Source organism: Zingiber officinale, chromosome 8A (genome assembly GCF_018446385.1).
Source record: "Zingiber officinale cultivar Zhangliang chromosome 8A, Zo_v1.1, whole genome shotgun sequence".
Taxonomy (NCBI): domain Eukaryota; kingdom Viridiplantae; phylum Streptophyta; class Magnoliopsida; order Zingiberales; family Zingiberaceae; genus Zingiber; species Zingiber officinale.
In genome coordinates this window covers 140381875-140406386 of record NC_056000.1, presented here as the reverse complement: position 1 = coordinate 140406386, position 24512 = coordinate 140381875, and the positions used below count along the sequence as shown (strand labels likewise).

Sequence of the window (24512 nt, the reverse complement as noted above, 5' to 3'; positions counted from 1 at the left end):
ATTACCGACGGAAAACACTGTTCCGTCGGTAATTACCGACGGATCAGCCTTTTCCGTTGGTATCTACCGACGGAAAATTATGTTCCGTCGGTATTTACCGACGGATCAGCCTGTTCCGTCGGTGGTCCCGAAGGTGATCTATCGAAAGTTACGATAATTATCGACGGAATGGATTCCGTCGGTAATCTGACGGAATTTCAAAAAAAATTTTGGCAGATTCTTTTCGTTTACACGCTGTTCCCATATACATTTTCCACATATATAAATAAACCATCACAATCGATGGTTTCATACAATCCACACAACAAATACAATCCACAACAAATATAATCTACATCAAATATAATCTACACACATATATCTATCATATGATAATCACAAACTAATAAAATCCACAAAAAAAACCATATTCCATATAATCCATAGCTAACTAAATCTACAGAATATATATTCTTCACATATCCATATCTAAAATCAAGTTTACATAACACATACCGAACTAAAATGTAGTCCCAATAATACAAGAACGGGAAATCATAGAGAAAATCCTGTAAAAAGGCAAATACAAAATGATGTTTAAATAAACAGTTTACATATTTATATATTAAGAATTTTATATGAAATAATACCTGAACAAAAAGTGAGCAAATGATGTAGTGAAGAGCCAATATGTATATATGACTGAACGTGACTCCTGAAACATATAGTAATAAAACCTTTAGAAATAAACATGTTATAATATCAAAACAGGCTCACGTTCTATATAATAAATAAAAAACTAAAGTATAGCTGAACAAACCTCAAAAAGCTAACGACCACCATCTGATGGATCTTGAGTCTCCTGTGACTCAGATCCCTGTGATGCTTGGGTGAAAGAAGCCACGATTGCCCGCATTTGGGCCATGAGATCTTCATTACTCTTGTCACGTTCAGCTCTCTTCTTCTCCTCATCAGCTCTCCACTGATCCATATCAGCCATCCTCTGATCCATTGATTTCAGTTGAGACCGCAGTTCTTGATTTTCACGTCTTAAAGACTGCATCTCACCAGAAGAAGAGGAACTAGCACAACCTACTGGATTCCTCAGACGATCAAATGCCACTTTGGCCTGAGAGCCAAGGCCGTAGAGGGTGGAATTTTTTGTCCTTCCACCGACAACATCATAATATATCTCATTTAGATCGTCGGTGGATAAAGACTGTGACTCTCCACCCACTGCTGATGGCTGAGATGCCTGAGCCACCCGTTCTGTCATTTCTTGCTGCATAAAAAATAATATAATGATATGTATTACTAATTACTAATCAAGATATAAATGAACAAATGTAATAAAGTTAATTATCTTACATGTAGAGTTTGAGATCGAGAATCAACAAATGACCCATCCTTCTTCTTGTGGGTCTTCAGAAAAATCTCCATACATGTAGGCTGTCGGGCAAGCTCACGTTCCTACATTTATAAATTAGGGAAAAAATTAGTATGCTCAACAATACAAGGTTGGTAATAAATACAAAATTTTTTATAAAGTATAATTTTAAATTATACTCACCAGATCAATGGTATGCTCAACAATAGATCTGGATCCTGACGTATGCCGAGCGGTTCCGGTACTCGGGCCACCTGGCTCTGTATTCCTATTTGCTTTTGCCTTTTCGGCATTAGCTTGCCACCTTTCTGTAGCCCAGGCGGTCGTCCATGCACTGCATATCGCCTCCGAAACATACGCAGGCCTAGTGCCCTTCTTTCTCATGTAATACATATGATCTCTGTAGAGTTTGGCACAATAAGTATTCCATGTAGCTTTAAATTGATCTTCTTGCCCGTCCACCCATGTATATCGTTTCTATAATTATAAGTTAAACATTTAGTTTAAATGATATAAATGATAACTATATTATAGAATGTGAATTAAATATATTAATTTTACTTACCACAAATTTATTATAATAAAATAGCTTCATCTCCTGGTCTACATGCCTCCATGTAGTACCAGACGCGCTAACTCGTTCCTTAAATTTTGCAGTGATATATGTGGCAACTCTGTGCCCTTCCGGAGTGAACCTGCACAAAAATAGACCTTTAGGTTATGAGAAATATATTATAACTAATGTTATATATAAACTTGAATAATTAATAAGACAATATACTTACGAGTCCCCGACAACGGTAAGGACTTTGTGGCCACGGGGTGCCACAGCCTGCTGCTCTGCCATGATAATATCTGCAAAATAACATTGCAACACATCATAAAAAGGTCTAAAAACCTGATAATATAAATACAAAACATTAAGGAAATCTACTTACTGACGGAAATAATAATGTTAATATTTAATCATCATTAACATCTGACTAGTCAACATTAACAGTTTCTATGTCCTCATTGCTAGATGAGCTTAGTTCAACTTCATCCTCACTGTTGGACATCTCCCCATCATCCATCTCTTCGTAAATGTCATTAGCATCTACAAGCAATTGAGAAGTAGATTGGTGTTGTAAATCAACTGAATATATCTCCACTTCATTATTTTGAAATGCATCATGGTTTTGAGCAGTGATTGTATTCGGCATCTCTATGGTCGAGCGAGGCTTGATTCGACAAAAAGACAACCATTCACTAGATCTTCTTCTCTTCGTAGGGTATTCAAGATAGAAAACTTGACCCGCTTGTATTCCGAAAATAAAAGGCTCAAACTTGTTGAATCTTTTATTTGCATTAACCTTAAATAAATTATAATTTGGATGAATTCGAGTACCTATTCTTGAGGTCGGATCATACCATGAACATTTGAACAACACACACCTCTTTATTGGTAATGCAAGATATTCAATCTCTATGATTTCATCAAGTCTACCATAATAATCAAATTCAGTGTTATTGTTGTCCACATATCCTTTGACGCAAACACCAGAATTATAAGTTAATCTTCGTGAATCTCGTTGTGCCACGTGGAATTTAAGACCATTAACATAGTAACCAGAATACACCTTTATTTTACGAAGGGGTCCTGATGCAATATTCATTATCCTATCATCTTGCACATTTGATATTCTACGATCTTTCACCTATAAAAATAAGTAACATATATCTTAGTACACTTCTTAATAAAAAATGAACTTAAAAATTTCACAAATTTTCTAACTTACATATATTTGAAACCACAATGCAAATTCAGTCTCTAATTTTATAGCTACCTCACTTGCACCAATTGATGGGTTTTGGAGATATAATTGTTGTTCGTATAAGCTGAGAAAATAAGTAATTATATTAAAATTGGGATATCAAGCAAAATAATTAAACAAAGGATAATTGTTTGATTTAAGAAGTTTACTTACTTTATGTATGGTTTGACCTCTTCACAATTTAAGAGTATATATGTTCTTGCGGCATGATATTCTTCCTCGGTTAACCATCTAGCAAGCGATGCACCCATTAACTTACCAGGAAACTTAAAAATAGAAAGCATAGATGGATCTATCGACTGACAAGCATCATCAGAATTTCTAGGACACCTGCGATGTCTTGTTTGCACACTATCTACAAAATAATATGAGCAGAAAGAAGATGCTTCTTCTACTAGATAAGCATTGCATATTGACCCTTCAACTCTTGCTTTGTTACGAACATTATTTTTTAATTTCCTCAAAAACCGTTCAAATGGATACATCCATCTGTACTGCACAGGACCTGCTATTTGTGCCTCGTATGGTAAATGTACTGGTAGATGTTCCATTGAATCAAAAAAACTTGGTGGAAATATGCGCTCCAGTTTACATAATATGAGTGGAATGTCTGTTTCTAGCAAGCATATCATCTATCGTAATACACCTTGATGTCAAATCTCTAAAAATAGACTCAATTCAGTGAGTGCTTGCCAAACATTTTGAGGAAGTAAGTCATGGAAAGCTACTGGAATAAGTCTTTGCATAAATACATGACAGTCATGACTTTTCATTCCAAACATCTTTAATCTATTCATATCCACGCATCGACCCATATTTGATGCATAACCATCTGGAAATTTGATTTCTTTCAACCAATTACATAAAGCTTGCTTGCCATCTTTGTCCAATGTATAACAAGCCTTTGGAAATCTATTAGTTATTTCATCTTGATGCAACTCTGGTCTATTGACTAGGTCTTTTAATTTCTCGCGTGATTTTGCAGTGTCTTTAGTTCTTCCAGGCACATTCATCACAGTGTTAAAGATATTATCGAAGAAATTTTTCTCAATATGCATAACATCTAAATTATGTCGAATAAGCAGATACTTCCAATACGGTAACTCCCAAAAAATACTCATTTTCTTCCAACCACACTTGCACATCCTAACAATATATTTATTTATCTCATCAGAACCAGATTGTGATACTGGTAGAAATCCATAACTATCAATTTGCTCAATGATTTGTTCACCTGAAGCATGGAGTGGCGGGGATTTTCTGACTACAACATTTTTTAAGAAATTTTTCTTATTTCGCCTAAAAGAGTGATCAAGTGGTAAAAATTTACGGTGATTATCAAACCAAGACACCTTCCCACTGTAAGGTAATGAAAATACATCAGAATCAGTCATGCAGTGTGGACATGCTAATTTACCAGCTGTGCTCCAACCCGATAACATTGAGTATGCTGGAAAATCACTGATCGTCCATAATAATGCAGCATGCAATCTAAAATTAGTTTTACTTGCAACATCATAAATCACCGACCCTACATTCCATAATTCATTTAACTCTGCAATAAGAGGTTGTAAGAAAATATCTATCTTCTCTTTCGGATTGGTTGGACCAGGAATAAGTACTGTAAAAAACATAAATTCATCTTTCATACACATCCATGGCGGTAAATTGTAAGGTGTTAATATAACCGGCCAAGATGAATATTGTTGTCCTGACTGTCCAAATGGTTGAAATCCATCTGCAGAAAGTCCCAATCTCACATTACGTGGTTCCATTGCAAATGAAGGAAATACAGCATCTAGATGTTTCCATGCAGGTGAATCAGAAGGATGACACATTATACCTCCATCGTGCTCATGCTCATGATGCCACGTCATATGGCAAGCTGTAGCAGCAGATGCATACAAACGTTGAAGTCTAGCAGTTAACGGAAAATAATACATCACTTTCCAAGCTATTTTTTTCTTCTTCTGCCTAGGTATGCGAGTACCATGCTTATAACGAGGGTGTGTACAGATTTTGCATTCACGCAGATCATTGTCTTCATTCCAAAATATCATGCAGTTATTTATACAACAATCAATCTTCTCCACAGGCAAACCTAAACCTCTGATCAATTTTTTTATACTGTAAAAACTATCCGTCATTATGTTATCAGCAGGAAGCAATTTTGACATCAACTGACAAATGCCGTCGTAACATCTTTCTGAAAAATGATGTTCTGCTTTCATATTTAATAACCTTGTAGTAGCTGATAATTGAGAATGACCTGAGGGAATGTCTTTCCACACTTCTCTTTCACTAGCCTTTAACATTTCATATAGTTGCTGATATTCAGGTGTTGGTGTTTCATCTATATTAGAATAATCAACTGTAGCATTTATCGTATCATGAACCATTGATTGCATTGCGATATCAATATTAATTGATGCTTTAGGAGCGGTAACTGTTGCCATGGATGACAAACCACCAGAAGATCCAATTGGTTCATATAAATAAGGTTCTCCGTGACAGTACTAATTGTAGTAATTTGGCATAAAATCATTTCTACATATATGCATTTTTACAGTATCCTCATCACGGAAAGCTCAATTTTGACATTTTTTATGATTGCATGGACACCGTAACTCAGCACCATTCATACATTCAGGGTGACTTTTAGCAAAGTTCATAAACTGTTCAACTTCAGCAATAAAATCATCTCTGATAAATCCTTTTTCTAATCGATTGTACATCCAAGCTTTGTTCATAGACATTTTCACCTAAAACTAATATATTGAGAACTAAAAATTAACATACATTAAGATACTAACACAAAACAAACAAACGGACTATATTATGCTATAAATTAACATACTAACATAACCTATTTCTAACTTTAATCATGTTAAATGACATACAGTATAATTTAGTAATTTTACCTGAATATGTGTAGGTCAACTGGAGAAGAGCAGCAAATGCTACCTGTTTACAAAATAAAAATAATTTAGCTAAAAAATTAAGACAAAATATTTTTCAAATTTCTCGTGGCACCAGCAGCCAGCTGCCGGCTGGCACAACAACCAGATGTCGGCTGGCACAGCCGCCAGCAGCCAGTTAGCGTCCGACAATAGCCGGCACACCTGCAGATAGGCGCAGGCGCCCGCTGGCCGGCGCAGAAGGCCGCAGCCGGCCGCTGGCGGGCGCAGAAGGCCGCAGGCAGCCGCCGCCGACCGCTGGCGGGCCCAGTAGGCTGGAGGCGGCCGCCCCCGGCCCCTGCCGAGCGCTGGCGGCAGCAGTAGGTCGAAGGCGGCCGCCGCCGGCCCCTGCCAGGCGCAGAAGGTCGCAGGCGGCCGCTGGCGGGCACAGAAGGCCGCAGGCGGGCGCAGAAACCCGCTGCGGGCAAGGAAGCCCACTGCGGGCACGCGCCGCCGCGTGTGGGCGAAGGCCGGCGGCAACTGCCGCTCGCCGGAAAAAAAGGAAAAAAAACCAAAAACTAACCTGCGATCGGGAACGGGAGAACGAAGCGATCGGGAACGGGAGAACGAAGTCGTCGGCCGCGTGCGCGTGAGGGAAACAGAAGGTTAGGGTTTTTTTAGGGGAACTTGCCGACGGAATTCATATTCCGTTGGTACACTTTAGATTCCGTCGGTAAACCCATTAATATACCGACGGAATGGATTATTCCGTCGGTAATATCATTAGTTTACCGACGGAATATTAATTCCGTCGGTATCACACGGTTATACCGACGGAATGATTTATTCCGTCGGTAAAAAGTAGAGTTTACCGACAGCATATTAATTCCGTCGGTAGTCCCGTCGGAAACACTGGTTTTTTTTGTAGTGTATTGTGTTCTTTAGAAGTTAAATTAGGAATCACAGACGGAACTTAACATCATTGATTCCAAATTTAACTTATCTGTTCTTAATGGTTTAGATTTGAATCGCAAGCAGAACTTAACACTATTGATTCAAATCTACCTAAGTTATTAATTCCATAAATATTAATTTTCAAAATTGGCTTCTAGGACTGCATGGCGAGGCACATGACCTTCTTGGATATGGGAGCAACCACCACCGCCTAGGTAAAGCCTTTTAAGGAAAGCTAATATTTATTTCCTTAAATAACTCTAGGTTAACCAAAAAGAACAATCGAATCACAAATTCGAAAAAGAAGAAAACACAAACTCGAAAAACTATTTCAAAAAACTATTTCAAAAAACTAGATCTAATTGCCTCTTGTTTTTAGAATTCTTACAAAGAAAATAACTAATATGATGCGGAAGAAAATTACTAGTTATACATTCTCTTTGTAAGCTAATAACCTCGAGATCTTCTGCTGTATTCCTCGCCTCACCTTGGACGTCGTGTGGGCGACGATCCTCCAAGATGAACACCACCCAAAAGAGTCCTTCCTCTTCCTCTAGAATTCGGCCACCACCACCACCAAGGAGAAGAGAGCAAAGGGAAAGGGAGAAGGGAGAGGGCCGACCACCAAAGGATCTCCAAGAAAGAGAATAAGAGTTGTGTTTCATGAAGCCCCCTCACCCCTTCTTTTATATTACTTGCCCAAGGCAAATAAGGAAAAACTTTTTACAAAAAATAAAATCATCCAAGAGTTTTTCCTTTTCCCTTTTAATTTTTCCTTTTCTTTCCTCTTGATTGAATCAATCACCAAATTTAATTTTGTGATGATTTTAAATAATTTAATATAGCCTGCCACTTGCTTCGGCACCAAGCAAGGTGGTCGGCCACCTCATAAAGGGGAAAAAGGAATTTTATTTTTATAAAATTTTACAAGAAAAACTCTTATAAAATTTTACAAGCTCTCTTTCCTAAAGTAGGAGTTAAAAAAAGGAAAGTTCTAAAAATTAAAACCATGTTTTAAAATTTAAAACTTCTCTTACAAAATTTTCTTTTTTAACATGATGATAGAAAATTTTAATTTTAAAACTTATCTTCCTTTTTTTTTCTTAAACCATGAGGATGGTTAAAAAAGGAAAGTTTTAAAACTTTTAAAACTCTCTATTAAAACATGTGGTCTAATTCAAATAAAGAAAGTTTTAAAAAAATTAAAATCTCTCTTTTAAAACTTATAGTTTTCTACAAAGAGAAGATTTTAAAAATTCAAAACACCCCTCCTATTTGAATTAATCTTGGCCGGCCCCTACAAGCTTGGTCACCAAGCAATAGGGCTAACCCCTATAAGAGGATGTGGCCGGTCATTGCTTGGTCACCTAGCAATGGTCCAACCCCCTTCTTGGACACCAAGAAGAGCCTTACATTTGGATGGACTTGAGGCTATAATGAGGCTACGATAGGGACCTAGAGGAGAAATTGGTTTTGGCCTTCCGATGAGCTTGAGTATCCCGTGCTCGCCCCGAACACACAACTCAAGGTCATCGATAATAACTCATTCCACTAGAGAGTTATTACCGCACTACAACACCAATCCCAAATTACATTATGGGCTCATTCTTATCATGAATGTGTTAATCTCCCTGTGTTTAAGATTACGAATGTCCACTAATTAAGTAAGTTACTGACAACTCACTTAATTAATATCTATCTCCAAGAGTAGTACTACTCAATTTTATTGTCATGTCGGACTAGGTCCACCTGCAAGGTTTAACATAGCAATCCTTATGAGCTCCTCTTGGGGACATTCTCAACCTAGATATCTAGGACACAGATTCCTTCTATAATCAACAACACACACTATAAGTAATATCATTTCCCAACTTATCAGGCATATTGATTTATCGAGCTAAACCTCACCCTTTGATAAGTCAAAGAAATAAATATTAAATATATGTGCTTGTTATTATATTAGGATTAAGAGCACACACTTCCATAATAACTAAGATCTAGTTCTTTTACTAAGTCAGTACAAAAAGAACATACCTAAATGGTCCTACTCAATATACTTAAAGTGTATCAGTGTAATTTATTAGTCAAGATAAACTAATACTTAATTATACTACGACTATTCTGATAGTTTGTTCCTTTCTATCTTAGTCGTGAGCAACTGTTTATAATTTATAGAGAACCAACAACATGATCTTCTGAGTGTGACACCACACTCCATGTTATCTACTATATAAATTAATTGAACAATTACATTTAACAAATAAATACAGATATTAACCAATGTGATTCTTTTATTTCAACAAATAAATGTTTACAAAAGCTAGGCTTTTAGTATACACTCTAACACGAAATCTGTAATTTCCTTTTGTAGGGGTGGTGACATGACTGATAGGGATTGTAAGGTGGCACTGGACTTCCTGCTAAGTGCGTCTGTCACCTTATTGGCTTTTCCTGGATGGTAGAGGATGTCTATGTCATAGTGTTTGACCAGCTCGAACCATCTGCGTTGTCGCATATGCATATCCTTCTAAGTGAAGAAGTACTTCAGACTCTGATGATCTGTATACACTCTACACTGAGCTCCATACAAGTAATGTCTCCAAATTTTGAGGCGAAGACAACTGCTGCAAGCTCAAGGTCGTGAGTAGGGTAGTTCCTCTCATAGTCCTTGAGTTGTCTGGAGGCATAGGCGATCACCTTGCCATTTTATATCAGTACTGCTCCTAGTTCCAATTTAGAGGCATCGCTGTAAATATCAAAGCTGTCTGTGTTTTCTGGCAGAGTCAGAATAAGAGCACTGGTCAATCTTCTTTTTAGCTTGATGAAACTGTTCTCACAGTCCTCTGTCCACTGAAATTTTTTGTTCTTCCTGGTGAGAGCTGTTAGTAGAGAGGCTATCCTGGAGAAATCCTCTACAAATTTTCTGTAATAGCCTGCTAGTCCCAAAAAGCTTCTGATTTCACTGGAGTTCTTAGGTCTTTTCCAGTTACTCACAGCCTCTATCTTGCTGGGGTCTACCATGATACCATCCTTGGAGATGATGTGACCCAGAAAGGATACTTGATCGAGCCATAATTCACATTTCGTGAACTTGGCGTACAGCTGGTTCCGTTGAAGGGTCTGCAGTACTATCTTCAGGTGCTCTGCATGTTCTTCCTGAGTTTTGGAATAAATAAGAATATCGTCGATGAACACGATAACAAACTTATCTAAGTATTCTCTGAATACTCTGTTCATGAGGTCCATGAAGGTAGCTGGAGCATTCGTCACACTAAAGGGTATGACTACGAACTCATAATGTCCGTATCTGGTCCTGAAAGCTGTCTTGGGTATATCACCTTCTTTAACTCTCACTTGGTGATATCCCGATCTGAGGTCTATTTTAGAGAACATTGCTACTCCCTTTAGCTGATCGAGCAGGTCATCTATCCTGGGAAGAGGATACCTGTTCTTAATCTTTACTTGGTTTAGTGCTCGGTAGTCTATACACAGGCGCATGCTCCCGTCCTTCTTCTTCACGAACAATACAGGTGCTCCCCATGGTGAGTGACTAGAGCGTATGAAGCCCTTGTCGAGCAGCTCCTCTAGTTGCTCCTGAAGTTCCTTCAATTCTGCTGGAGCAATGCGATAGGGTGCTTTGGAGATAGGATTTGTACCGGGGATAAGTTCTATCTCAAATTCAATCTCCCTATCTGGTGCTAGGCCTGGTAACTCCTCAGGGAAGACTGCTGGGTAGTCACACACAATTCGAACCTCTTCTAGCTTTTGGTCCTTGTCCTGACTGGTATTGACTACATGTGCTAGGAACCCCGTACATTCTGAATCAAGTAGTTTCTGTGCTTTCAGAGTTGAGAGAAACTTCTTGGCCTTTCTCTTTGGTTCTCCTATGTACCCAAATTGCACTCCTTCTTCAGGTTGGAATACAACTTTCTATTTACGACACTCTATGGAGGCACCGTACTTGATCAGAAAGTCCATTCCCAAGATGACGTCGTAGTCAGCCATATCTAGCACTATCAGATCACTAAAAAGCTCTCTGTCCGCTATAATGACTGGCACTGCTCGGAGCCAGTGCGTGGATGCCATGATCTCTCCTGACGGTAGTGTTGTCAAAAATTGACCACTGAGTACACCTGGAGGTATTGCTAACTTTTCGACAAATGCCCTGGATATATAAGAATGGGTTGCTCCAGTATCGAATAAGACAGTTGTACTTTGCTGTAAAATACTAATCTGGCCTGTAACAACTGTCAAGGCATTCGCTATGTCTTCTCTAGTGAGTGAGTAGATCCTCGCGTTCGTCGTGGCTGAGGGGGCTTCTAGTCTGCCCTGGCTGATGTGTGGACCATCTAAAGCAGCCTGTATCTGGTGTAATTGTGTTGGTTTGTCTCTGTACTGAATCGACCGCGGTGGAGGAAAACTGGTCTTGTTCGGGCATTGCTTAGCCATATGCCCTTCCTAGCCACATTCGAAGCATCCTCGTGTGCCCTTGCAATAAACTCCGGGGTGGAATTTCCCACAAGTAGAGCACTTGGGATAGCTAGGCTGTTTACTAGCTGGTCCTCCTTTTGGGTAACTCACTGGTTTACATTTGTTACTGGAGTTCCCTTTCCAGTTTGAGTTGTGGCCCTGGTATTTCTGAGAACCTGAGCCTCCTTGGCCCTTAGACTCTGAGAGGGCTTGCTTCTGCTATTTGATGCTGTTCTGGTAATGCTCGATGGTCAGAGCACTACTTACCAGTTCTTCAGTAGTTTGCGGCCTATGAACGCCGCTGACCACAGTCATTGCTATTTCCAGCCTTAGTATTTTGAGCATCAACCGAACTCGTTCTCTTTCAGTGCTAACTAGTTCAGGGCATAGACGAGCCAGTCTGTTGAATTTCTTCATGACCTCCTCAACTGAAAGGTTGCCTTGACGAAATTCAGTGAACTCGTCGTAGTGGTGGTTTGTGACCCACATGTGAAAGAACTCCTCAAAGAATTCTCTCTCGAAGTCGGCCCATGTCATCTGGTTCACGGGGCACTTCGATTTAATTATCTCCCACCACATACGTGCGTCTCTTGTCAGGCAGAAAGAGGCGCATTTCACCTTTTCATGTTATGGCCAGTCTAGAAGCTCCATCGTACTCTCCAGTGTTTTGAACCAAGCTTGGGCATCCCATGGTTCACTAGTGCCTGAGAAGTTCTCTAGCTTGATTTTCTGCCACTAGATCAGATATGCTTCTCTCCTTGCCCCCGCTGCTAGGGCTACTGGTATTGTAGGTTGGACTGGTGGAACCTCTATCACTACTGGGGTTGCTAAGTTAGGTTCTGGAGTGACAGTGGGAGTGTTCTGCTGATTAGCCCTTAGGGTGACTATCTCCTGTTACTGTTCAGCTAGTTGCTTCTGTAACTGAGCCATTACTGCTGTAAGGTCTGGGGGAGGCACTGAGCTGCCTGCCTCATGCTGGGGCTCAATAGCTGGTGTCTTTCTAGCTGGGCGTCCTCGTACCATTTTCTAGTGGAATAAAGAACATACATAACTAATACAATCATAGGTACATAACTACTATTATCATGTTAGATGCTATCATACATAAACATGCTTTAGTTTCAATAAACATAAAAGCAAGAAACATAAGTAAAGTGAGAGATATTCTTACTTGGAAGTTGCAGATTCAATGCTGATGTGTGTGTGGAGGAAGTATGGAACTTGCTCTGATACCACTCTGTAACGACCCGCCTTCTACTGACTAGGCTGTAAGGCCGGGGGTTACATTATGCTAAACTATTCTTGGCTATCACTGAATATTAAGGTGCGGAAAAGCTGAACCATTTAAAAATTCTACTGTTTGCCATAAAATCTGGAGTTTATATTCAGAATACACACTACAACAAAAATGGCTTTTCACAACGTGCAAATTCGCTTTCTGCAGCACACATTGCACGCTGCACAATTAAAAGCTGTTGAAAGTCTTAGATTATCGGCAGCGTATGTTGCGCGTTGCGGATATTATTATCTGCGGCGTGCAATGCACGCTGCAGAAAATATTATCCGCAGCGAGCAATGCACGCCGCGGAAAATATTATTCACAGCGCACAACGCACGCCGTGGAAAATATTATCCGCAGCACGCAAAGCTCACCGTAGAAAAAGTGATACCTAACATTTAAAAAAAATAATAAAAAGATCATTGTTTTATTTTATTTTTATTTATTTTATTCATGTGTGTGAAAATTTGGCCAAAGATTCAATTAACCACACATTAATGCATAGAAACAAAATGACATAAAATATTCTCTAATATTCACCATAAAACATATTGCTTAGTGTATATATTTCAATTAATTACACCCAGAATTGTCCAAAACCATATTTTTATTGTTTACATAATATCTTTTGATCCTGTCCGAATCGCCGAACCAAAGGACGCTGGGCACGTGGCGCACTCCTAGTCGATGGTGTAGGCCTCCGTCTGGTCGCACGAATCTCTGGCGAACTTGCACAGAAGTCGGGCCGGGAAGGGGTTCCCGGCGGCGACCCTCCGACGCTCAAGTCAGGTAAGGGACAGCAAAAGGTGGCTCCAAAGCTTGTAGAATGCGTACCTCCGGCGAAGGAAGAGGCTCTTTATATAGAGCGGTGAAAGAACTAATGCACGTCCACCGAGGTGCATACGTGTCCACAGCCCATACCTCGGTATGTACCTGTCAGAGAGCTTACCTGACACCATACTGCTACAGTTCAATCATGTCTTCGATGGGGCAACAGAACACCTTGTTGTCAGACTTAGAGTATGGCCTAGCCATAGGACTTGACGGCTGTCAGAAGATGTTCCTATCCTTCACCCATCGCCCGACCAGGACGTCCGTCCGGTCGACCGGCGCGAAGAGCCTCGTCCGGATGGCCCTAATTCCCGCGGGCCGGCTACCATTATGTCTGCCTTCTCCTAGGCCTTCCGCCGGTCCTTATTTATCGTTTCATCGAGGCCGGAACCCGATCCCCGCCGTATGCCTTTCACTATCAACGCACGGCAGCCGATCGGCCCGCCTTTTCCACGCCGTCCGGCTCACCCTTCTTCGACGGACCACCGCCCTTTGACCTCCACGTGGCATCGACCCCGGTCCCGCCTTACCACCGGATCACTTGCCTCCCCGTCTAGTCTGAGGCGGTCCGATCGATCGATCGCCGATCCGATCGAGCAATGGATGACGAATGAAGCGTAAGGATGCTCATCCGCTCGACTATCTTGTCCATGCCTTGTGTTTTCTTGGCATCCATGTCCGATGCTCCCCTATTACCCATCACGCGCGCGCACTGAAGGGAGCCATTAAATCGCGCCAATATCCTGCTGGCACGTGGCGATCGTGCGTTTGTCAGCGTATGGCGGTGGCGTCACTTCCGATGGGACAGCCGCCGTTTGAAATGAACGGCTGGATGATGACCTCGTTATCAACGACCTGGATCGGACGGTGGAGGTTGCTCCCGGGCGGCGATATAAAGCCCACGACTCTGTTTCTGCCGCATTGTTGCTTCCTCCTCCTCCGGCGCTCCTCTGCCCGTTTTTTTCTCCGGCGACCTCGCCCCTCAACTCTTCGGCAACCCCAGGCCCCCGTCGATCATCTTTCTTGCTCGTAAGACCCTCTTTCTTGTTCCCAACGTTTTCTTCTTGCTGTTAATCGTTTCCTTCAGTCGGTTTTCCTCCATTCTTTGCTTGAACCTTCCCCTTTTGTCCCGCATTCCTGTCTTTCGATCATGACTAGTACTTCGCAGTCAACCGGCGGTGCTCCGGGTCTTTGGTATTCGACCATGGAAAGTCGTTTTGACGAGGAGGACGCGTTGCGTCTCGTTCGGACTTACGACATTCCTTCCGACCACCAAATAGTATTAGCCACACCAGCCGATCGGCCTCATGAACCGCCGATCGGCACAGTTCTTTTTTTCCGAGACCAATTTCTGGTCGGACTACGCTTTCCACCCCATGAATTTTTCTTGCAAGTCTGCAATTACTTCCGCATTCCGCTCGGCCAGGTAGTTCCCAACTCTAACAGGCTGCTGAGCGGAGTAATAGTTTTGTTCAAACTGAACGGCATCCCCTTGGACCCAAAAATTTTCCAACACTTCTACTATCCCAAGCAGGCCGAGTGGGGAACTTTTGTTTTTCAATCTAGGATAGGTTTCGTCCTCTTCGACGGCATGCCGAGCTCCAACAAACATTGGAAGGAGCACTTTTTCTATATACGCTTTCCCAAGCGGCCAACTTTTCATACCAAGTGACAGACGGCGCCAAATTGATCCTATCCGAATCGCCGAACCAAAGGACACTGGGCACGTGGCGCACTCCTAGTCGATGGTGTAGGCCTCCGTCTGGTCGCACGAATCTCCGGCGAACCTGCACAGAAGTCGGGCCGGGAAGGGGTTCCCGGCGACGACCCTCCGACGCTCAAGTCAGGTAAGCGGACAGCAAAAGGTGGCTCCAAAGCTTGTAGAATGCGTACCTCCGGCGAAGGAAGAGGCTCTTTATATAGAGCGGTGAAAGAACTAATGCACGTCCACCGAGGCGCATACGTGTCCGCAGCCCATACCTCGGTATGTACCTGTCAGAGAGCTTACCTGACATCATACTGCTACAGTTCAATCATGTCTTCGATGGGACAACAGAACACCTTGTTGTCAGACTTAGAGTATGGCCTAGCCATAGGACTTGACGGCTGTCAGAAGATGTTCCTATCCTTCACCCACCGCCCGGCCAGGACGTCCGTCCGGCCGACCGGCGCGAAGAGCGTCGTCCGGATGGCCCTAATTCCCCGCGCCAGCCGGCCGGCGCTCCCATTATGTCCTGCCTTCTCCTAGGCCTTCCGCTCGGTCCTTATTTACTGTTTCATTGAGCGTCGGAACCCCGACCCCTGTCAGGGCGTCTTTCACTATCAAACGTTTACGGGCAGGCCGATCGGCCTACCCTTTTTCCATGCGTTCGGTTGGCTCACCCTTCTTCGACGAACCACCTGGCCCTTTGACCTCCATGTGGCATTGACCCCTTGTTAGGGCGTCCCGGGCTCTTACCACCGGATCATCTTTGAATAAATATTACAAAACTTGATGAATATTAATAATCTCACAGCATCTGAATTGATTGCAACTTAAATCTCAATGGTTTCTTCACATGGAGTTTTTAAGGATTTGTTGTTGATGGAGTTAGAACCTGTGCAAAATGAGAATGGAGTTAGAACCGGTGCAAAATGAGAACCATATAAAAGTTTCATAATATTATACTACCACGAGCAAAGTTGTTCTCAATGTACTGATTGGAACAAAGTATCGGCAGCTGATGATCCTGGTGGAGATTGAACAGTAGTCTGATCTTCAAATGCAAACAACTAGTGATGCACAAGAACATAGGAGACAATGATACAGATCAAGCAGAAAGACTAGTTCAATAAATGGAATGAGAAACAAGAAAGAGTTTGAGCAAAATACTTGACTCATGCTTGGGCGAAGAGCTGCAGCATGGCACAAACAAGCAGCAGTGCATGCCACCATTCTCCCTGCCTCAACAGGACCGTAGTCATTGTATAAGAATGGATACATAAGGGCATCGTATACTGCATCTTCCATTGCTATCTATAGCAAGGGTCTCACCTGAATTGAACATATCAAATAGAATTCTCACAGGATATACATATCAAGAGGTTGTTCATGCAATTTTGAAACTTATGACTGAAATGAAGAGAAAATGATCCTCTGTTGTAGTTCTACCTCAACTTGCCACTGCAAGCACTGCACGTAGTTGATGATCTCATCGAGCATAACAGCCTTGCCTGCCACCTTTCAATTAAAAATCATATGGATTCGAAATCATTAGATCAAGAACAAGTTATTTGTAGTAAACCAACTCCAAACTACTAGGAGGAAAGTTTTTTACCTTGTTGCAACCTGGCACAAGATTTTGGAGAAGCTTCATTCTCTCACTGATCTTTTCTCTCTTGACCCGGTGAAGAAGACAGTGACAGACTCAAATTAGCAAAGGAGGGAGATAAGAAGAGCAAATCACTACAGAAAAGTGTGTTCTTTGCTTACCCTCTCAGCTAGGTTGTGGTTGTCGGTGGCTTGCCCTCTTCTTGCCATGATATGGATGTAATCCTTTGGCGGCTCAAACAGTTTGGCATCTTCTCCCAGTTTCCGGCTACCATTGATGTTCTGCTCATGCCCTCGTGCAGTTTGCATTTCTTTGTACCAGAAATTACCTCCTGTGGTAAGATAATTCCCCCTTTAATGCACCATCAACGCCCTAAATTCCAATGAAAGATCAAATCTTGGTAGGTACCTTGGGAGGATTCATGTTGGGGGAAGACAAAGGTGAGATTTTTCCTTGGCACTTTGGAGCCGCTTTCCGCTTCCTCCCATTCCTCTCGGCACCAATCATCACCAAACTATCTGACATCGGTGAAGCTCCTAGCAAAGACGAGTATGAAACCCTACCGCTAAATCTGGGCTTTTCCATGATCGCGTCAGATATTGCTACCCTTTTTCCATTGTTGGCTGACATGAGAGACTGGCTGCTCAAAACCCTAGACAGCTTTCCCGCCTCTGCGAGATTCCTCACGCCGAAGCAAGGGAACCTCGCGGCTTTTTCCGCGAGCCTCGGGTCGTCGGCGAACAGCGTGAATTGCTAGGCCGCCATTTGGTTCCCCTGTGTGGGAATGCTCTGCAACTGGTGATTCATGGCGAGGAGAAGGTGGAGATTCGAGCGGCAAGGATGAGCTGGAGACTCGAGCGGCGAGGAGGACAGAGAGAGGTGGCAAGGATGAGGCGGAGAATCGAGCGGCGAGGAGGCAGCGGAGACTCGAGCGGCGAGGAGGCGGTGGAGACTCGAGCGGCGAGGAGGGCAGAGAGTCGCGCAAGGAAGGTGGAGAGTCGCGACAGGTTTGGGAAAGAAATAAAAGAACGAGAAATAAAAGAATGAGAAATAAAATTGTGATTCTTGTAGTTCCATGTGCAGCGTACTACGCGCTGTTGATAATAAATGGGTGATAATATTAATAGCGTGCATATTAATATGTGTCGTTAATATCTTTTTTTTCTTTAAATTTATGTTATTAACAGCGCACACCAATATGCACGTCGTTAATAATACTATTAATGGTATACTTTTAATGTGCGCTGTTAATAACATGCTGCGGAAAAGTAATTTTGTTATAGTGACATATGTTAGCTTTTTTTCTTATCAACCAAGTGTTTCATTTGTCTGATATATATATACTCAAACGATGGACGCGATATGCAAAAGTTAGAGCAATATATGCTTTAGGAGAGCAAAATGTCATTGATGATCCAGATTCAGAAAGATATTTGATGTCGAGGCACTCAAGGTTATCCTATAATTTATATTTGATCAAAAAGTTGAAATCAGACATTTCTAGTTGAAATCAGACTTTCCAATCGATCGGCTGATCGATTGGAGTTGTTTGATCGATCCACTGATCTATCCAACGTGCTACTATGCATGGAACTCCCATTTGGATCGATCGACTGATCGATCCAGACTGACCAATTGATCCAGTGCTCGATTCAACAACTCTCTGTTTGCGGGAATTAAATTCTCGATTGATCGGCTGATCGATCCATGGCCGATCGATAAGTTGATCGATTCATCAGCCTTCTGTATGCGGCAGGTCACTTCCCAATCGATCGGCTGATCGATTGGGGACCCTCCAATCGATCGGCTGATCGATTGGAGCTCTGATTTATGCTGCATTTCAGTAAATTCGTGTACAACACGAATGTATCAACCAACCAACATTAGAATACTACTAAGCATGTCATGATTCATAATCTATTGACTAACATCAAGGTAACTAAGAGTCTAGATATAACAATTTTAACATTCTAAAGGGTGCGGAAAATAAAATGTAAAGAGTTCTAATCCTTTGAACTCGCTAGCCTCCAAGGGTCTTGATTCCAAGTTCCTTCTCACACACATCTTTATCGCATTGCCCTCCAGTCTCCTCTAATCCATCTTCCCTTTACCTTTATCTGCAGTATAAGGAAAATGAAACTATAAGCTTGGGAGCTTAGTAAGAACCATCTACCTCACAAAAACATCCATTCGAAGAAATCATGCTTTTAAAAGATGCTAATGAAATACATGCTGATGATCATACTGAAAATGCTAAAAACATGGCATATGGACATGTAAGTCATAGCAATCAAGAACTGAACATAAAGCTATTTGCTATATCAATAAGAAAACTAAACTGAAGCTGAGCTATATTCACATATCTGGTTTGTGAAGTTTGAAAACTATTTATATAAATAGATAAAAATACTAATCATGATGCTGATAGGCCCGACAATTGTACTTGCTATGCGCGCATCCCTAACTATACCTGAGGTAGTAAGTCCCGAATCCAGTAGGGTTACTAGGTTATCTAAACATAGGGACGACTATGGGAGCCCAACCCAAGGACAACTGAAAGTCCAGTACAGTGCCATTGATAAAAGTAAAATACTGTTTAGAAACTGATTTATCTTATCTTGCTTTTATTAGGTTATCTGAACCTAGCGCTAGGTTATCTGAACCTAGAGGCGACTATGAGGGCCCACCCATTGGACCGTAGTCCCATATATACTGAAGCAAGACTAAGTATACTATTTAAAATGCTTCTATGGCATTTAACTGGGCTATTAAAATGCCTCCTGTAATATATAACTGTACTAGGCATTTTATCGAGCACTTGGTGTGCTCTAATTCTGCATATGGCTACGCTAAGATCATAAAAGCGAACTAGTGACATAAAATCATACGATTAGCTACTTATACTGCAGGTGAGGGGTTACTTACTTCTTGTGCTAAATTTTCTTACAATCCGATCGCTAGGTTTCCGGAGACGAAGATCGTTTCGGCAGTCCTCTTACGTCTACGCTTCCTTCTCGCGGAGGGGAGCGTCCTCGTATCGGAGACGTCGCCGGGAGGTGCTCCTACGACCCTAGGGATGGAACCCTAGGTTTCTTGGACTTGGCGTGTCGAGAGGGTGAGGGAGAAGAGAGAGGCGCCGTGTGAGGGTGAGGGAGAGTTGTCGATCCGAAAAATAAAATCTCCCACTTAAATTCCCTATTTATATTAAATGGTTAATACACCCTAACTAAACCTTAAATATAATTGCTCTCCTCTTCTTTCAGCACACCCTTGCTGGGGCCCCTTGGTTACTAAAGTCACCCTATATGTTATAGAGTCCATAGGTCGCGGGTTCAATCCCCGCTTAGGCTATTTTACATTTTTGTTTAATTTTGCTACTTCGGCTATTCTAAAAATTCCATAAAAATATCCTAAAATTCCAGAAAAATAATAGAATATTTCTAAAAATTAATTTGAGAATTTTCGGGTGTTACAAGATCTCTTATAAAGTTGGTCTCCGATTAGGGTGAATCATCTGATCCTCTTCTTTAATAGTCGTGTTGTCTCCTGGTCGACCGAAGTGCTACCCGATCGGAGGAATTTAATCAACGGCATTCTCCAGTCGCTCGAGAAGACCACTCCGTCCATCCGGTCGATGTGCACCACCAATGAGACCTACTCGATCGGCTGGCTGATCTCCACTATGGATAATGAACTAGCTAACTTAGCTAGTTCATCCACTGCTTGATTGTCCGGTCAGGGGATATTCTGTATAGTGACCTATTGAAAATTTACCTTCAGCTTCTCGAAGGTTTCTGCATACAATTTGAGTCAGGAGTTGCTAATCTCGAATGTCCCTGGTAGCTGTTGGGAGGCCAGCTGAGAGTCTGAGTGAATGAAGACTTTTGTGGCTTCGACATGCCGTGCTGCCTGTAGGCCTTCATACTGGGCTTCGTTGTTGATGGCCCGATAATCTAGCGGAACAAAAAGTTGCATCTGATCTTCTCATGGTGAAATGAGCAGAATGTCGATCCCACTACCTTGTTGAGTGGACGAACCATCGGCATATATTCTCTAAGTTGTTGCTGGCTCGGTGTTCTGGACCTCTATGATGAAATCAGCTAAGGCCTGAGCTTTGATTGCTGTTCAAGATTGTTATTGGTGTTAGAGTATATACTGAAAGCCTAAACTTTGTAAACATTCATTATGAATAAAGAATCACATTTGGTCAAATTGTCTACATTTAGTTGTAGTTGTTCAATTAATTTATATTGTAGATAATATAGTATGTGGTGTCACATACAGAAGATGATATTATCAGTACCTTATAAATTATAAACAGTAGCTCACGACCAAAATGGAAAGGAACAAACCATTAGAAGGTCGTAGTGTAATTAGGTATCAGTTTATCTTGACTGTATAATTACACTAGTACATTCAGAGTGTATTGAGTAGGATCATTTGAGGTCGTTTCTTTTATACCGACTTTATAAAGAAACAAAGACCTCGGTTATTATGGAAGTGTGTGCTCTTAATCCTAATATAATAACAAGCACATATATTTAATATCTATTTCTTTAATTTATCAATGGGTGATATTTAGTTCGATAAATCAATAAGCCCGATAAGTTGGGAAATGGTATCACTTATAGTGTGTGTTGTTGATTATAGAAGGAGACTGTGTCCTAGAGATACTAGATTGATAATTTTCCCAAGAGGAGCTCATAAGGATTGTCATGTTAAACCTTGCAGGTGGACTTAGTCCGACATGACGATAAGGTTGAGTGGTACTACTCTTGGACTGAGATATTAATTAAATGAGTTGTCAGTAACTCACTTAATTAGTGGACATTCGATATCTTAAACACAGGGAGACTAACACACTCATAATAAGAAGGAGCCCAAAAATGTAATTTGGGATTGGTGCGGTAGTTCAATAATAGTTCTCTAGTGGAATGAATTATTATTGATAAAATTAAGTTGTGTGTTCGGGGCGAACACGGGATACTTAATTTTATCGGGAGACCAAAACCAATTCCTCCTCTCGGTCCCTATCGTAGCCTCTTATTTATAGAGTACTATACCCACCTATACCCACCTTCTATACCCACCAATAGGGGGCTGGCCAAGCTAGCTTGGGAACCAAGCTAAGGCCGGCCTAGGTATAAGATTGGGTGGCCGGCCCTAGCTTGAACCCAAGCTAGAGGGGCCGGCCAAATTAAATTAAAAAAGGATTTTAATTTTAATTTTTATTATGTGGAAGATATAATTTATTAAAGAGAATTAAAATTAAAATATCTCTCTGGTAAAAGATCTACAAAAGATTAAAGAAAGAGATCTCTTTCCTTATTTGTAGATTGGTGAGATATTTTATTTTCTCTATAAAAAATTATTCACATGTTGTAAAATTAAAATTATAGAAATTTTTTTTTATCAACCATGAAGAGATTTTTGAAGAGAAATTTTAATTTTAAAATTTCCAGAAACAAATTAGGAAGTTTTAATTGTTGATTGAAACTTGTCCAATTTGTTCTTCATGATGTGGCCGACCACTTGAATTTAATTGGGGAAATTTTATTTTATTTTTTTTAATTAAATCATGTCAAGGAAATTAAGGAAATTTTATTGTAATTAAATTTCCTAATTTGCCTAGGCCAAGGAATATAAAAGAAGGGGTGAGGGTGCCTTCATGAGAGAACAACCTCTATTATTTCTCTCCCTCTTTTGTTCCTTGGTGTGGCCGGCCATCCTTTCCCTCTCTTCCTCTTGTGGTGGCCGAACCCCTCTCTTTCCTTGGAGCTATTGTGGTGGCCGAATACTACTTGGAGAAGAAGAAGAAGAAGGAGAGGAAGCTAGCATCTCTTGGAGCTTGGTTAGTGTTTTGATTTTCTTCCTTGGTGAAGCTTCTTTCTTTGTGGCCGAACCTAGCTAGGAGGAGAAGAAGGTGGTTAGTGGTTTCTCATCTCGGAAGATCGTTGCCCACACAACGTCCGAGGTTAGAAGGGGAATACGATAGAAGATCAAGAGGTCTTTCTAGAAGGTATAACTAGTAGTTTTTCCTTTTCCGCATCATACTAGTTATTTATGGAAATAATACCAAATACAAGAGGCTTACGTTCTAGTATTCCGAATATATTTTTCGATGTTGTGTTCTTTTGTTTTATTTATCCTTGTGATTTGATTGTTCTTTTCGGTTAACCTAAAGTTATTTTAAGAAATTAAATATTAGCTTTCTATAAAAGGTTTTGTCTAGTCGGTGGTGGTTGCTCCCATATCCAAGAAGGCCATGTGCCTCGCCACGTCAGTACTGGGAACCAATTATGGAAATTAATATTTAATGGAATTAATAACTTAAGATGATTTGGGTCGAACGTGTTAAGTTCTGTAGGAGACCCAAGTCAAAACCTAAAAGAATGAATAGATTAAGTTTTGGATCAAACGTGTTAAGTTCTGCAGGCGATCCAAAATTTAATTTAAAAGAACACATGGTAGCTAGGAAAAGGTTCAGACCTTTGTACAAAATTTTTGTACAGTGGAACCTCTAGGTTTTCCGAGTAGCAACCAACAATTGGATATCAAACTCGCTTAGTTTGGTTGTCCATTTAATTAGCCGCCCCGATGCCTTTGGGTTGAGGAGGACTCTTCCCAGAGTACTATTGGTCATGACGATGATCGGATGAGTGAGGAAGTAGGGGCAGAGTTTTTGAGTGGTAAGAACCAAGGCGTAAGCTAATTTTTCTAGACTAGTGTAACGGGATTCAGTATCTTTCAATATATGGCTTAAAAAGTACATGAGTTGCTATTCATGGTCGTTCAGCATGACTAATGCCGAGCCGACCGCATTGATGGACGATAAATAAATCCAAAGTGGCTCCCCGGCATTCGGCTTAGCTAACACCAGCAAGGAGTTAGGATACTCCTTGAGCTCTTCCAATGCTCGATCACACTCTGTGTCCCACTGGAATCTTGTCACTTGGCAGAGCACCTTGAAGAATGGTAAACTCTGATCGGATGACTTGGATATGAATCTAGACAACGCTGTGATCCATCCGGTCAGCCGTTGGGCCTCTTTCAAGCTACAGGGCGAGGGTATGTCTTGCAACGCCTTTACCTTGCTCAAATTCACCTCAATCCCTCGCTCAATGATGATGTATCTGAGGAAGCATCCACTCTTAGCGCCTAATAAACACTTGCTCGGGTTTAGTTTCATCCCGTATGTCCTCAAGGTTCGACATGTTTCTTCGATATCTGCACACAGATCAGCAGCTCAGACTAACTTTATTAATATGTCGTCGATGTATACCTCCAAGTTACGATCGATCTGCTTCCGAAACACCTTGGTCATGAGCCTTTGGTAGGTGACACCGATGTTCTTCATTCTGAACGGCATGATGTTGTAGCAAAACGTTCCGTCAACGTGATAAAGCTAACCTTTTCCTGATCTTCTTTGGCGAGCGCCCCTTGGTGGTACCCTTGATATGCGTCTAGCATGCAGATCAGCTCGTAGCTCACCGTAGAGTCCAACATCTAGTCTATCCGGGACAGTAGATAGAAATCCTTCGGGTACGCTTTATTCAAGTTGCGGAAGTCGATGCACACCCACCATTTGTT

The 24512-nt window shown here is 41.3% G+C and overlaps 1 protein-coding gene and 1 long non-coding RNA gene across 3 annotated transcripts; both read right to left on the bottom strand.

The window, feature by feature from the left end:
• Positions 1 to 437: 437 nt before the first annotated feature.
• Positions 438 to 15329, bottom strand: LOC122010436. The gene is made up of 8 exons (XM_042566969.1): positions 15277 to 15329; positions 2152 to 2221; positions 1932 to 2061; positions 1550 to 1843; positions 1348 to 1449; positions 800 to 1261; positions 630 to 694; positions 438 to 548 (listed from the first exon to the last, which is right to left on the bottom strand). Exons 2-6 carry the CDS (start codon positions 2211 to 2213, stop codon positions 809 to 811), a joined length of 1041 nt encoding a protein of 346 aa, XP_042422903.1. The 5' UTR covers positions 2214 to 2221; positions 15277 to 15329; the 3' UTR covers positions 438 to 548; positions 630 to 694; positions 800 to 808.
• Positions 15330 to 15684: 355 nt separating this feature from the next.
• On the bottom strand, positions 15685 to 17951 carry LOC122010437. 2 transcript variants are annotated; one of them, XR_006119893.1, is made up of 7 exons: positions 17331 to 17951; positions 17084 to 17253; positions 16929 to 16988; positions 16763 to 16831; positions 16484 to 16645; positions 16283 to 16383; positions 15685 to 16208 (listed from the first exon to the last, which is right to left on the bottom strand). It is a non-coding gene; the product is annotated as an uncharacterized LOC122010437 (long non-coding RNA). The 2 variants fall into 2 exon arrangements; XR_006119894.1 differs by having other exon boundaries at positions 16286 to 16383.
• Positions 17952 to 24512: the final 6561 nt, after the last annotated feature.

What these genes read in the sequence shown, in the direction of transcription:
- LOC122010436 (XM_042566969.1), bottom strand. Translation starts at nt 2,213, where the DNA reads ATGGCAGAGCAGCAGGCTGTGGCACCCCGTGGCCACAAAGTCCTTACC. An exon ending in CTTACCGTTGTCGGGGACTC is followed by an intron (nt 2,062 to 2,151) that starts GTAAGTATATTG and finishes ATTTTTGTGCAG; the next exon opens with GTTCACTCCGGAAGGGCACA. An exon ending in TTGAGCATACCATTGATCTG is followed by an intron (nt 1,450 to 1,549) that starts GTGAGTATAATT and finishes TTATAAATGTAG; the next exon opens with GAACGTGAGCTTGCCCGACA.